Here is a 12833-nt window from a genome sequence, read left to right as displayed (position 1 = left end):
TTCATATTCATAAATGTATGACAAAGAGCCTTACCCAGAATTACTTGAAGAAGGTGGTGGAAGATCAGGTGTTAGAACATAAAGACTGTTATTTTTTGGTAAGTGTAGAGTTTTTAAAACAGTCTGCAGAAAAAAAAGAAAACATTTGTTCAAGAACTGTAGATTATGGGTTTTTTTATCTTTTGCCTTTTTTAAAAATTATTTGATTTTTTAAAATTAGTTAAAATACACATATTGAAAATAATTCCTTGATCTGCCATATTAAACTACCACGTTTGTAGGAGAATCCTTTCTAAAATACACAGACAAGCAGAGAAAACAGGAGCTGCTTTAGGCTAAGAAGAACAGTAAATGAACAGTGGTACAGACTTATACAGATAACTAAATTGGTTTACAGAAGTTGATTCTTTTCACACCAACTGTGCAAATTAAGGTGGGATGCAAGTCTAGATATGGTAGATCATTGGTTTGTATATGTAGGAGGTTTAAAATATTGGTGTTGCAGTCTTGGCAATGAAAGATGAATTGAAGGATAATCAGAGATCATGTTTGTGGCACAATTAATGCAACAGCCATCCACTATATATAATCTTGTTCAGCATGGCACAATGGTACATGGCACACATTGCCAATGTTTAAAGGTGCACAGTATATGCAGCGTTATCTTAAATTTGGGTGGAGAGTGATGTAAATACACATGCAGAGTTAGTGTTGACTGGGAAAGCTGAATTCTGTTATTTCTTAACTGTCCAATCAATTTGTTTGTTTGGATTTTTTTTTTCCATTTTACGTTAGCTGAACATTTCCTGATTAATCAATGTTTGTTTTTAAATTTCGGAGTTCAGTTTTTCCCCAGTAAATTGTTGATACATATTTACAAACAATGGTATAACCAAGAATTTTGCCTGAAGAATTCTTTACTTTATTGCTAATTTAATAATGTGCATTTTACAGGTACCAATGGCAGACTGTACATGCAAATACTATCAACCAGACAACGGATGTTGGGGCAAATAATGCATAATTCCACTTGCAACATTTTAAGCGAACTGATTCTTTAATAATGTTACTAGAATCAAAATAACGTAGAAATCAACAGTCCTTGTGTTATGCTCACTTACAAGCACTTATTGGTTTCAAACATTTAAATCACTTCACTGATAAAACTGTAGGAAACTTACACTATCATCTACGTCTCCAGTCTTCCAGCCTTTTAACAACATTTTTGATACAGGAATCTGAAGTTCATTTTCTAAAATGTGTTTGATCTCTCCTGCAGAGAAGGCAAAGAAAAAAATACCAACAAAATCATGTTCACATTCTTCTATATTTAGGAAAACAAAGCATCAGACCCTGCCTCACTGCAACAGAACAACATTATGGCTCCAAGGTCCAACATTCAACCCCTTTGCTGTTATATTATATCCATTTTCAAAAAGCATTTAATATTTGTGCATCTTTCTCCACTACATACAATAACTTCACATAAACAAACAAAAAAAACATTATTTCAGCAGCCCAGGCTTCTAGACAAAAACTAAATAAAATGGGGAAAAAACAGTTAGGGAAACTAATTTTCATTTAATGTTACTAAAGTCCAAGAGGTCCATTTTAAAGGGGGGGAGGAGGGGATAGTAATACACACATACCCCTCTCACAGCAGTGTCTTGATTTCAATATAAAATTATCAAGATTTTCAAAGACATCTAAAAGATACGGAGGACTTATCCTGTGCCCACTGACTTCAGTGGTGCAGGATCAGGACCTAGACACACATCTTTCATTAGCAGAGCTTGGTCGGGAATTTTTTGACCAAACTCATTTAGTCAAAAATGCTGATCTATCAAAACCAAAGCTATTCACAAGAAAAGGCTAGTTTCAAAAAATTTCTCATTTCAAAAAAACCTTTTGAATAATTTCAAAACTTTTTTTTCCAAATATCCCATTTTGTCATTTTTAAGTGAAAATTTCCATTTTTTTTGTTTAAAAACAAACACTCATTTTCAAATTTAGGCTAATTTTATAATAAAACATTTTTTTTAAATCAACATCAAAATGAAACACTTTTGAAATTTTCAAAACAATACATTTTGATTGACACAAACTGATTTTGTTCCTCTGGGTCTCTGAAAATTTGAGGCTGAGTCACAAATTGGGATGTGAAATTTTTCAAAATCTCGATTTTTTCCCCAGGACAGGAAAACACATGAGCTGAACCCTAAGAGCTGCTTTGAAAGCATCAGCCAATAATTTTATGATGGAATTAATAATGTTATAAACTAAATTCCTAGTCACCAAGTTCATTCAGGTACAGTAACAGCTCCATCAATGTACAAACTTTAATATGAATTTGAAGGATCAGTTACATAATGAGGATTTGGCAGTTCAACCAAACACTTTTTTTTTTTTTTTAAAGAAGAATAGGTATGAAATTTTAAGCCACAAGAGCAATCTGTTATTTATTAATATTCAAATTAAAATATAACACTAGTAGTTGACAACGAAAATCAATTGCTTAGGAATTACAGCACAACAACTTGTTCTGAATCTTAATTTTAAAGCATGGTTAGGAGGTTTCTTCGAGTAGAGCCATTTTAAAATCAGTGCAGTTAAGATTAGTTTTCCAAAAGAAAGATTGCTTCCACGTTTCCCTTTGGTCCTCCCCGTATTTTTCCTCAACTTTCATATTGCAAGCAAAAGCATTCTGCTGACACCACTGTGGGATCCACATGCAGTTTTAAGTAAAAGGATATGATACGGCACATACATGAGGCAAGCATCAAGATGAAGTACTGGCTGATGTAAATCTTCAACAACAACAAAAAAAAAACAAAAAAAAGAAGATAGTTATTGCTATCAATAACTGTCTCCCAGACTAAAGATCCACAGCCAGCCATGAGCAGACAGAGATAATCACCCATAAAATGAGAGAGATTCAGGGTCACCTGGAAGGACATGAGGGCAAGTATCTGGGGAGCATTCCATTAACAACAGCACCAGCAGCCAGCGTTCACTTTAAAAACGCATTAGTCAAAGGTGCAGAAGAACCCATTCTAAGGCTGAGATTGGGAATATGATTGGAGGGGAAAGGAAATGCACGGGCATAACAATTCTAACACAACTAATTATTAATGCACTTTGCATGAATTTCCACTTTTTTTCCTTTTTAAACAAACATACTTGTGTGCAGCACACCAGGAAGACATATAATGAATATCTGGAGCTCTGCACGCTGAAATAAATGCTGCAGCAGCCCGTGTTTCTGTGTTCTAAAGCCATAGATTAATGCATCTCAGCAGGAAACCAGGTTCGCACTGCAGTTTACAGGTAAGAAATTCCAATGAACAAAGAGGATATGCAAAGAGGGAGGAAGAATTACTCATTATTAAATATATGATTTATTACAGCTTTTAACTAACAGTTTTTCCCCCATAAAACCAATTGTCCATTGACTTGAAAAAGGTGGCTTATGTGGGTAAAAATGTCTTCAAAAGTTGACTTCAGCCATTACATCCTCACTGTCAGCCTATTACTTACTCAACCCCTACTTCAAGAATTAACTCGACTCCAATTAATATATTACACATAAATGTACCAAGCGTATGGCTATTTCAGTATATACATGTAAATATAGTATTACTATATGCATCGAGGAACTGGATTTAAAATAATTGTTTCTGTTTCAATTTTATTACTACTCCTGATGGCATTCTGTGCCAAAAAATTAAAAATTAAAAATTCTGCACACAATATTTTAAAATTATGCCAAATTCTGCAAATTTTATTTGTCAAATAAATGTGGAGGCTCCAGCATGGTGTTGGGGAGCACAGGCCACTGGCTGCACAGAAGTGGGAGATCACTGTGCAGCTCCTCCACAGGACATGGACTCAGCGGTGAGGCTGCACCCAACCCTGACACAGCACAAGGACCAGGCCTGCCCCAGAAACGCTCAGTGCCCTGTCCCTCCGTGCCAGGTGCACCAGGTGTGGGCAGGTAGGCTCAGCATGGCAGGATCCAAGTGCGGAGGGGCTCAATGTGGGAGGGATCCAGATGTGGGTTGAGAGGGTTCTGGGGGGGCAATCTGGGTGGGGCCAGCTCAGTGGGGGATCCAGGTGTGTGTAGGGATCTGGATGCACTGGGGCTTGCTGGGGGGGCCTCTGGGTGCAACAGTAATGGGACTCTGAAGGGGGTTCCAGGTGAAGGTGGTTAGGGCTCAGTGGGGGCTGGGTGTGAAGGGGAGAGAGTTTGGCAGGGAGTCTATGGGGGGGTGCAGATGCTGGGGGAGTGGGGCTCAGTGGGGTGGGGATCTGGGTGCGGGTGACTTGTCAGGATGGTTCAGGTACAGGAGGAGTGGGGAATCATCGGGAGGGTTATGAGTGCAGGTGGGGTGAAGTTCGGTAGGAGGGTCTGGGTGGGAGGGGGTCTGGATGCCTTGGTTGGGCAGATGGGGGAACAGCTCCCTGTACAGGGATTTCCTCCCTCCCAGCTGAGAAGCGATGGGTGCCGGTGGTGGGGGGCAGGGAGGAAGAGCTTCCTGGAGCTGCAGGAGAAATCTGGGGGTGGATCTGACCCGGCCCCGGATTGCTATGCAGGGGAAGAGGAAGTCCTGTCCTCCCCAGCCCAGTCAGGACTAGCAGCTAAGCCTGGCGCAGGGTAGGATCCACCAGCCATGTCTTCCGTAGTCCCGCCACCTGCCCCACAGTGATTTACCTCTCTGCCGGCTGCCCTGGACACCTGAAACGTACTGCTGGGGAGGGTCGCATGACCGCTCTTGTGGCTTCCCTTTGCTTCCCCGTCAGAAAATCATTTTTCTGCAGGAAAGCAAAGAAATCTGCAGGGACATAAATTCTGTGCATGTGCAGTGGCGCAGAATTCCCCCAGGAGTAAATAATTATTATAGATGCATTGCTTTTTTGGGTAATGTATTGTTGAAAAATAAGCAAATTTTAAATCAATATAAATATAAAATCTGTCCTTTTACAGAATCATATTTTCTGAACATAATGCTTAGTCACTGTTAGAAGATTACAGCCACATTCCCTCACAAATATTTCATACACCATGTACAATCTCAGTGCATTATCCAGTAATTACAAGTAAACCAAATTAAATCTTTGCAGACACTGTAAGAATGTGGATGTAAAACTTTGAAAAAACAGTTGCTCTTTCCTCCAAGTCGCGAGGAGTTAATGCACTAATTGGATACAGTGATGCATAATAATTTACATGAAAAATAGGTTATAGTATCCAATTGACTGAAATGCTGGCCAGACTAAACAAGGTTGTATTTAATTTATAACATTTAATTAGTTTCCCTCCAACCCTCAAGCTATTTATCAGGCAGTGAGTTTACTCTTTCTTGCAGATCTCCCAAATTTTGTTGCTGTGGTTGATTATGTTAATATAATAAATACAATTTTGATCAGATTTCATTTCTGTGGATCCTGTAGCCAGCTGTTTTAAAGTTTATCATTTATACCCTTGTTTTCCCACTATATTTCAGTAATAGAACCAAAAGAATGAGGGGCTTTTATTACTAAGTTCAAAATCACTGTGTGGGATTTACATTCTTCTATTGTTTAGCTAGCAAACAATAAATCACCAACCTAGAGATAGACATCTTTCATCAGATTAGTCTTGCACCTACAGTACTCACTAATTTACTATCAGAAGATCCAGAAACATTCCCTACTATCACATACTTGGCTACTGATTCAGTTTCTCATTTGTGAGAATCAATTTTCTCATGTGCTGGAATCTTGCTTGACTTGGGGATTCATATGAGGATTTCTGTAATATTTTAACTCTGCTACCATCCAGTTTACCAATATGTACACAGAGTGGAATTTTCCCCAGCCCTCTGTGCATGGGCTGAATCTCACTATGGTTACAAGACAAGGGTGGATTTAAAATAAATTAATCCCTTTGTCAGTGTGGTAAAAGATTAATTTATTTATATGCATGGCAAAAAAAAGTTAATGTTCTTGCATTTATATGTTATATAGAGAACCAAACAATATACTCACAAACAATACAAAAGCCCAAATAACTAACCCTGGGAAACAACTTTCCTTCCTATTGCTGACACTTACGCAGCATAAATTGGGTGTCTTGCTCATTCCAACAGTTACTATTTATTCAACCTTCCTTTAAGTTCTCTTTGCTGGTGAAATGTCCCTTCTGTTTGGATCTCTAACCTTCTGGGGTGGTTGTGGCATATTTCCATCTAGTGGAAATTTGATATAATTGCAATATAAATTCAAGCAAACTGAGAAACAGGCTAGACAGATGTGGCGTCTCAGAGACGTTTTAGCCATGTCTAAATGATATTGAATGGTTGTTTCCAGAAGAGCATTTTTGGAAGCCTTGTTTAAAATAGCCACTTTCAGATACTTTACACACTGTGCTTCATAAAGTACACCGCACTTTGGAGATAAGCTATTGATATGATGGTGATAGCTGAGAAACATGGCAAGCTCCAGTTTACCACGATTCATGACTTTTAACAAGAATGCAGCTAATCACTACACAAAAAATGTGATGTAAATGGAATCTTTCTATTTCTGTGAGATTGACAATGGATTAGATATAGCTAGAGCCAGAAAAATGAAATAATTGATATTAAACTCTAGGAGTTTCTGCATGAAGAATTTCCTCTAGCTTATCAGGTTAGAAAGGTGCAACTGAAGAGATGAACACAATCCTAAATTCTCGTTTCACAACAAATAGAAACGTGGTATCAAAACAATGCAAATTTAGAGAACGATTGCAAATTGTTGATGAATCCACTGTCTGACATTAAGGAAATCAGCTATTAGAATCTGATACAATTGAATCAAATATGGACTTTGATTTAATTCTTACAAAAGGGAAGTTGACCCTAGAAAAAGGCAATTGAAGGATGTTAGGGGACTACTCTGGGACTCAAGAGACCTTGGTTCAATTCTCTGTTCCACCAGCATTTTCCTGTGAGACCTTGGGCAAGTCACCAAGTCTCTGTGCCTAAGCTCCCCATGTGCAAAATGGAAATATTATTCTCTGCCTGACAGAGGTGCTGTGAGGAGAATTATAGCAAAGATTGAGAGTCACGAAGATACTACGGCAATGAAAGCCATATGAAGTACCTAACACAGCCGTCTCTAGCAGCCTCTCTTCTTGGGCAAACTTTCCCCCCTTGTTCTGTGGCTAGTTTCACCTTTTGAGCTGCTGTTCTCCAGGCAGAGAATGCTCTGCCAGTGCACCTAACTGGCACTGCCTGAATGCTGGGATTCTCGTTAGGCTTGCTGTCAGTGGGATGGGGCATGTTCCACAACATAACCATCCTCCACCCCCAAGACCAAAAAGGTTTCTTGTTTGGGCATCAACCCAGTCCCGATCTCCTGGGGCAAAAATTCTGCATTTGCTTGCGCCTTTCTGGCTCTGTGCTGCACCTAGACGTTACAGGATTGAAGTGCCATATATCAGCACATAAGCCAGGGATTTGAGTCCTGCACAAAGTATAGCCGTAGTAAGGGCCCAGGGTCTGTGACCAGGGAGAAGGGACAAACCTGAGGGAGTCCACAGCCCACTTTATTCCCAGAGCCTCCTTCTCAATAATAGAATATGCTGTCTCCCCGGGGAACAACTTTTTGCTCAAATATAGGACAGGGTGCTCTTTACCCTCAAACTCCTGGGACAACACTGCTCCCAAACCAACGTTTGATGCATCTATATACAGAACGAACTCCTGGGAGAGTTCTGGATTGGCGAGGACAGGTACCCAGCTCAGCTGCGCCTTCCGGGTGCTAAAAGCTTCATAGCACTAGTCATCTTACTGAACCTTTATTGATGTCTTTGCCCTTCAGCAGATCACTCAGGGGTACCATGATCTATGCAAAGTTGGGATGAACCAGCAACAGTATCCCAACAAGGCTCAGGAATCAAAGTATTGGTCTTCTGGTTCATGGTGCAGGGCAGGAATTTAATGCATGGACTTTATCCATCAATGATTTCACAAGGCCTCCTCCTATCTGATACCCTAAATAAGTCACCTCTGTCATGGCCAACTTACACTCAGCAGGCTTACCTGTGAGGCCAGCCTCTTCTAGGAAAGTCAATACTGCTCTTAGATCACTGAGGTGGTCTTCCCACATAGGGCTATAAATTACAGTGACATCAAGGTAAACCGCAGCATCTTGCTGGTGGGGTCAAAGGATTCAATTCATCAGGCACTGGAAAATCGCTGTGGCCCCTGGCAGGCAAAACAGCATGGTTTTAAAGTGGAAATGGCCAAAGGGGATTGAGAACATGGTATTCTCCTGACAGGATGCGGCAGGGGTATCTGCCAATAGCCTTTTGTAAGATCCAATGTGCTGAGGTATTGTACCAGGCCCAACTGCTCTAGCAGCTCATCGTGCTCATTGCAGCTTGGGTAAGCGTCAAACTTTGTGATGGAACTGACTTTACAAAAGTCAATACAGAACCAGATCATGCTGTTCACTTTGGGGACCAGGACTAAAGGAGTGCTCCAGGTGCTCTTAGACTCTTCCACTACCCCTATTCTCAATATCATAGGCACTTCTACTTGGACCATGTTCCACATCTTCTTGGGCAAGGGCTGAGGGTTTTCTCTAACCAGTTGCCCTGGTGTGGTCTTCAAATAATGTTATATGGCGTACATTCTCCCCAGTATCATGGAGAATACCATATTGAAGTCTTGGATCATTTGCAACAACTGGGTCTTCTGTTCAGAAGCATGGCCTCATTTAATGGTAAAAGTCCAGACTCTAGGCTATCAGCTACATTGAGACCTAGTTCAGGGCTCACTGGCCAGGAATCTGTCAGGAGGGTTTCCCATGTTTTCCACAGCTTGAAAATGATAGACCTTTGTCTCCCTTCTCTTGCTGGGTAGCTTGATCTCATAATCAACTGGATCCATTTGTCTCAGAACCTCAAACAGACCCTACCAGCAAGCCATTAATTTTGACTTAGATGATGGTAATAGGAGCAACACCCTGTCTCCAGGGTGGAAGGTTCATGCTTCTTGCTTATACCCCTGTTCTTACCTCCATTGAGCCTGAACAAGGTTCTCCTTTGTGAAAGTGCTCGACTTTAAATGTTCACATAGTCGGGTGATGATGTACTGGGTCGCCCCAAGTGTGTTTGCATCTTGCTCCTCCCAACTCTCACAATGCATCCAAGATTTCCCAGGGCTGGTATCCACAGAGCATTTTGAAGGGCAAAAAACACACAGAAGTTTGGAGTACCTCTTGCACAGCAAACAGAAATGGTGCGAAGAGGTGGTCTCTGTGCCTAAACTCAGTCCCAACAAAACTGCTTCAATATCTCTTAACATCTTGTTAACCCTTTCCACCAGACCATCTGTTTGCAGATGACACACTGATGTCCTTTATTTTAAGAAGAGAACATAGTTTATGCATCACCTGCAAGGTGAAGTTGGAAACCTGAACAGTCAATGTTTCCTGCAGGAAACCTATCCAAACAAAGAGAGTCTCTTAAGTTTGGAAGCAATTGCTGTCACTGTAGCCAAGCGCAAGGGTATCGCTTTGGGGTAGGGAATGACATAGTCCACCACTACATGTATATACTGGTTTCCTAAGGAGCTCTTCTCTAAAAGGCTCTACCATGTCCATCCCTATTCTTTCAAATAGGGTTTCCACTTAGGGCATTGGGACCAAAGAGCCTCAGGACATTCTTAGCTGCCATCTATTGACACTCAGGACAGGAAGAGCAATACTCCCTTACCTCATGGTACACCCTCACCCAGAAAAAGTGAGTCAATACCCAATTCCAGGGTCTTCTCATTCCCTATACGCCTTGTGCAGGGAATATTATGTGCCAGATGAATTACAGCCCTTCGGTACTTACAGGGTAACAGTAAATGAGTTCTTATTGCTCACAACTGAGGCTGTCTTTTCACGTGATACAGACGCTCTTTCTCTAGCAAAAAGTGGGTGTGGTGAACAATGAGAGACCAATGCCATCCTCTGAAAGGTGAGAAGGAATGCTGCTGGATTGTCTTGGAGCCCATGATAGCTAACTTTACTGACATGGGTGGCAGAGCTCCCTCTGGCCTAATGGGTCTCCCTGTGCAGAGGGCAGGTTTTTACTACTGCAAAAAAGTCTCAAATTCTTGCTCGTGGGTCACAACCTCCTTTAGCTGCTGCTGCTATACTGACTGGACCTGCTGCTGGGCAGTCCACCACTGCTGGAACTGCTGTTTCTGGTTGGCCTGCTACTGTTGCCATTCTGCCATCCACTTATACCAGTGCTAATGGTGCACCTCGACTGATGCCCACTCTCCTAGGACTGATGTGGAACCTGTTTCTGTCTCAAAGTCTTGAATCATGCGTAAAGCATCATGCCTGCCTTCTCCATCACTCTCAGTGAGCCAGCCCTCAGCTTGAGCTTGGAAGTTGTCTCTTGCCTCTGGGTGCCCCCCAGAACCCACACTCCTGGGTAAGCTCATTGTTCCCCAAAAGAGTTGGGCTCATTCCCAGGGTCTTTTCAGAGGCTAATTATCTCCAGTCCCTGGTACTGCTCCTCAGGTCCAGCTACAGGGCACAGAGAGCAGACATCCATAGCCCCTCTCATGGCTGCAATGTCTGTCTAATGCAAAAGGCAGGGGGTGGGGGAGAAGGGAAGGCTGGTCATTGCCTCGGGCAAGGCTCCCCTGGCTACTGAGCTCCTTAACAATCTCTAGCAGCCTCTCTTCTTGGGCAAAGGTCCCCTCATTGCTCTGTGGCCAGCTTCATCTTTAAAGTTCCCCTTCCCCAGGCAGAGCATGCTCTGCAGGTGCACCTAACTGGCACTGCCTGCATGCAGGGACGCTGGTTAGGCTCATTGTCGGGGGATGGAGGCATCTCCCATCATACTGCTATTGTTGTGCACTACTCCAGTCAAACCATTTCCAGCCCTCGCACTCCACTGAAATAGGCAGAAAAACGCTGGAGGGGAAAAAAAAGAAACCTAAAAAGGACAGACGGTAACTATTCTAGAGAGCAACAAACACTAGCTCAGAGTCAGAAGAGTTTATTTTGGGAACTCAGGAGTAAGAGATAATGTGACTGTTAATGGACAGAAATTAAAAATGGTCAAAGATATTGGATGTGAGAGAAAGAATGTCAATGTGGACCTCTTCTGAAACTAAATATTCTGGTTTTTCTCAGTTCATTCTTCTGAGTGGTACTTATTGACAGTCACATATTTTGTTTTATGTCTGAATCTTGCAGATAGTTGCTGTATGATCTTTGTAGGAATTATGGGCATTTCTGTACGTAAAAACTTTATTATGCAAGGAAAATAATTAAATACTTGGATTTAGAATTAGGTTGAGAGAATTCAACTAATGTACTGAGAGAAAGGCAGCCTTTTTAAAGCAAAATTGGACCTTTCGACCTGGATAGAAGTAATAATTTTAGATTGGGATCATTTTTCACAGTTATGAAACAGTAGCTCCCCAATTGTGGTCTCAGCACCACCGGGGGACTGAAGAGGCCTGACCAGTCACATGTGCTGGCTTTTCTCATTTCCAGCTGCTACATCACATTAAGAGAGTTAAGCATGCATTAAATACTGACCTAAGATTACTTTTCCACTTTAGTAATTGTTCTAGCTGACACAGGGATGTTTTGCTATTACAAATAAGAGGAAAGCAGTCCTTGAGACATTATCTGTAGTAAAAGGTGGTCCATGTAATGAAAAAGATTTAAGAACCCTGTCTATAAGGTAATGAGTATGTGTTGTCTGAAGGATCACGTGCAGTTCAAGCAAACATATGAACTGGTGTAGATAGGCAACAACCACCATGGGATATGGTTCTGATGACTTATATTCAGATAATTATACATAATATGATCCCTTATAAAGGGTTTGCTTTGCCAAAGAAACAGGTAGTTCTTTGAACTAGTGTGCTACGAAAACATGTACGGTACTTTAAGTACCATCTTTTCACATCTGGGCACTTGGACTCAAATTCTATCATATGAGAGAAGCAAAAGTGAGCACAGTGAGCTAGTTGCTACTGGACAGTTTTCCAAGTCACAAATCCATCTCACAGTTTGACACAATTAACACATTCCCCTCACAGAGGATGCCTAGGATTGGAATAGCAGGGAGATCCAGGTCAGGAATGTGGTGCACTGACGTTGTTTCCAGAAGCTTATTCATCACTTACCTGCATTAGACCTGGTTCTACACAGTCCTATTAATCCCTCATGTCAGGGCTTGGAATCTCCCATGGTACTAGTTCTCTGAGTTAGAATACTTGAGAATGGTGGCAGTGACTCCAAACAGAAAGATGGAGGATTTTTTTTTTAAAAAGCCTCTTTTAAAGACAGCCAAGTCTATTAGAACATTAAGCTTTCAAATATCTATCGTTCAAATGAAGAACAGCATTACAATGGAGAGAATATTAATTTTTTAATATTTTTAAATGTACCCAGATACAAAATTTAAAATAAAATATGCACAATGTATTGAACTTGTCAACTGAGCAGAAGTTAGTCAGTCACCTTGTACCGTAACAACAGTTCAAGACGTGTGTCCACTGTAGGTGTGTCTGCATCCCTGCGCTGCAGATTGAACAACTTTGGTAGCAGTCTGTCCCGCCCACACATGCACTGCGCCTCGCCTGCCACAAGGTTAGCCAGCATGCGTGGGCGACCCTCAGTTTCTTTTCTACTGCAGAGTCAATGACAAGAACTCCAAAGTAGAGGAGAGGAGGGTGGGCTGGGGAGCACATTTCAAAGAACCATCATTACTGCACAAGGTAACTACTACTACTTCAAGTGGTGTCCCTATGGGTGCTCCACTGTAGGTAACTCCCGAGCAG

The 12833-nt window shown here is 41.5% G+C and overlaps 1 protein-coding gene across 3 annotated transcripts in view; it reads right to left on the bottom strand.

Annotated features, from left to right (window-relative positions):
• The window catches only part of FAF1 (Fas associated factor 1), a 296794-nt gene that overhangs the window by 204139 nt on the left and 79822 nt on the right, over positions 1 to 12833 (bottom strand). For all 3 annotated transcript variants that reach the window (XM_039484151.1, XM_039484152.1, XM_039484149.1), the window contains exons 5-6: positions 1182 to 1273; positions 35 to 123 (exon numbers count right to left, since the gene is read on the bottom strand). In XM_039484151.1, coding sequence (XP_039340085.1) covers positions 35 to 123; positions 1182 to 1273 — 181 coding nt within the window. The remainder of the gene's footprint in view (positions 1 to 34; positions 124 to 1181; positions 1274 to 12833) is intronic.

Source organism: Mauremys reevesii, linkage group 8, assembly GCF_016161935.1.
Source record: "Mauremys reevesii isolate NIE-2019 linkage group 8, ASM1616193v1, whole genome shotgun sequence".
Lineage (NCBI taxonomy): Eukaryota > Metazoa > Chordata > Testudines > Geoemydidae > Mauremys > Mauremys reevesii.
Note: the sequence above shows the minus strand (reverse complement) of the source record. Positions and strands in the feature narration are given on the sequence as shown.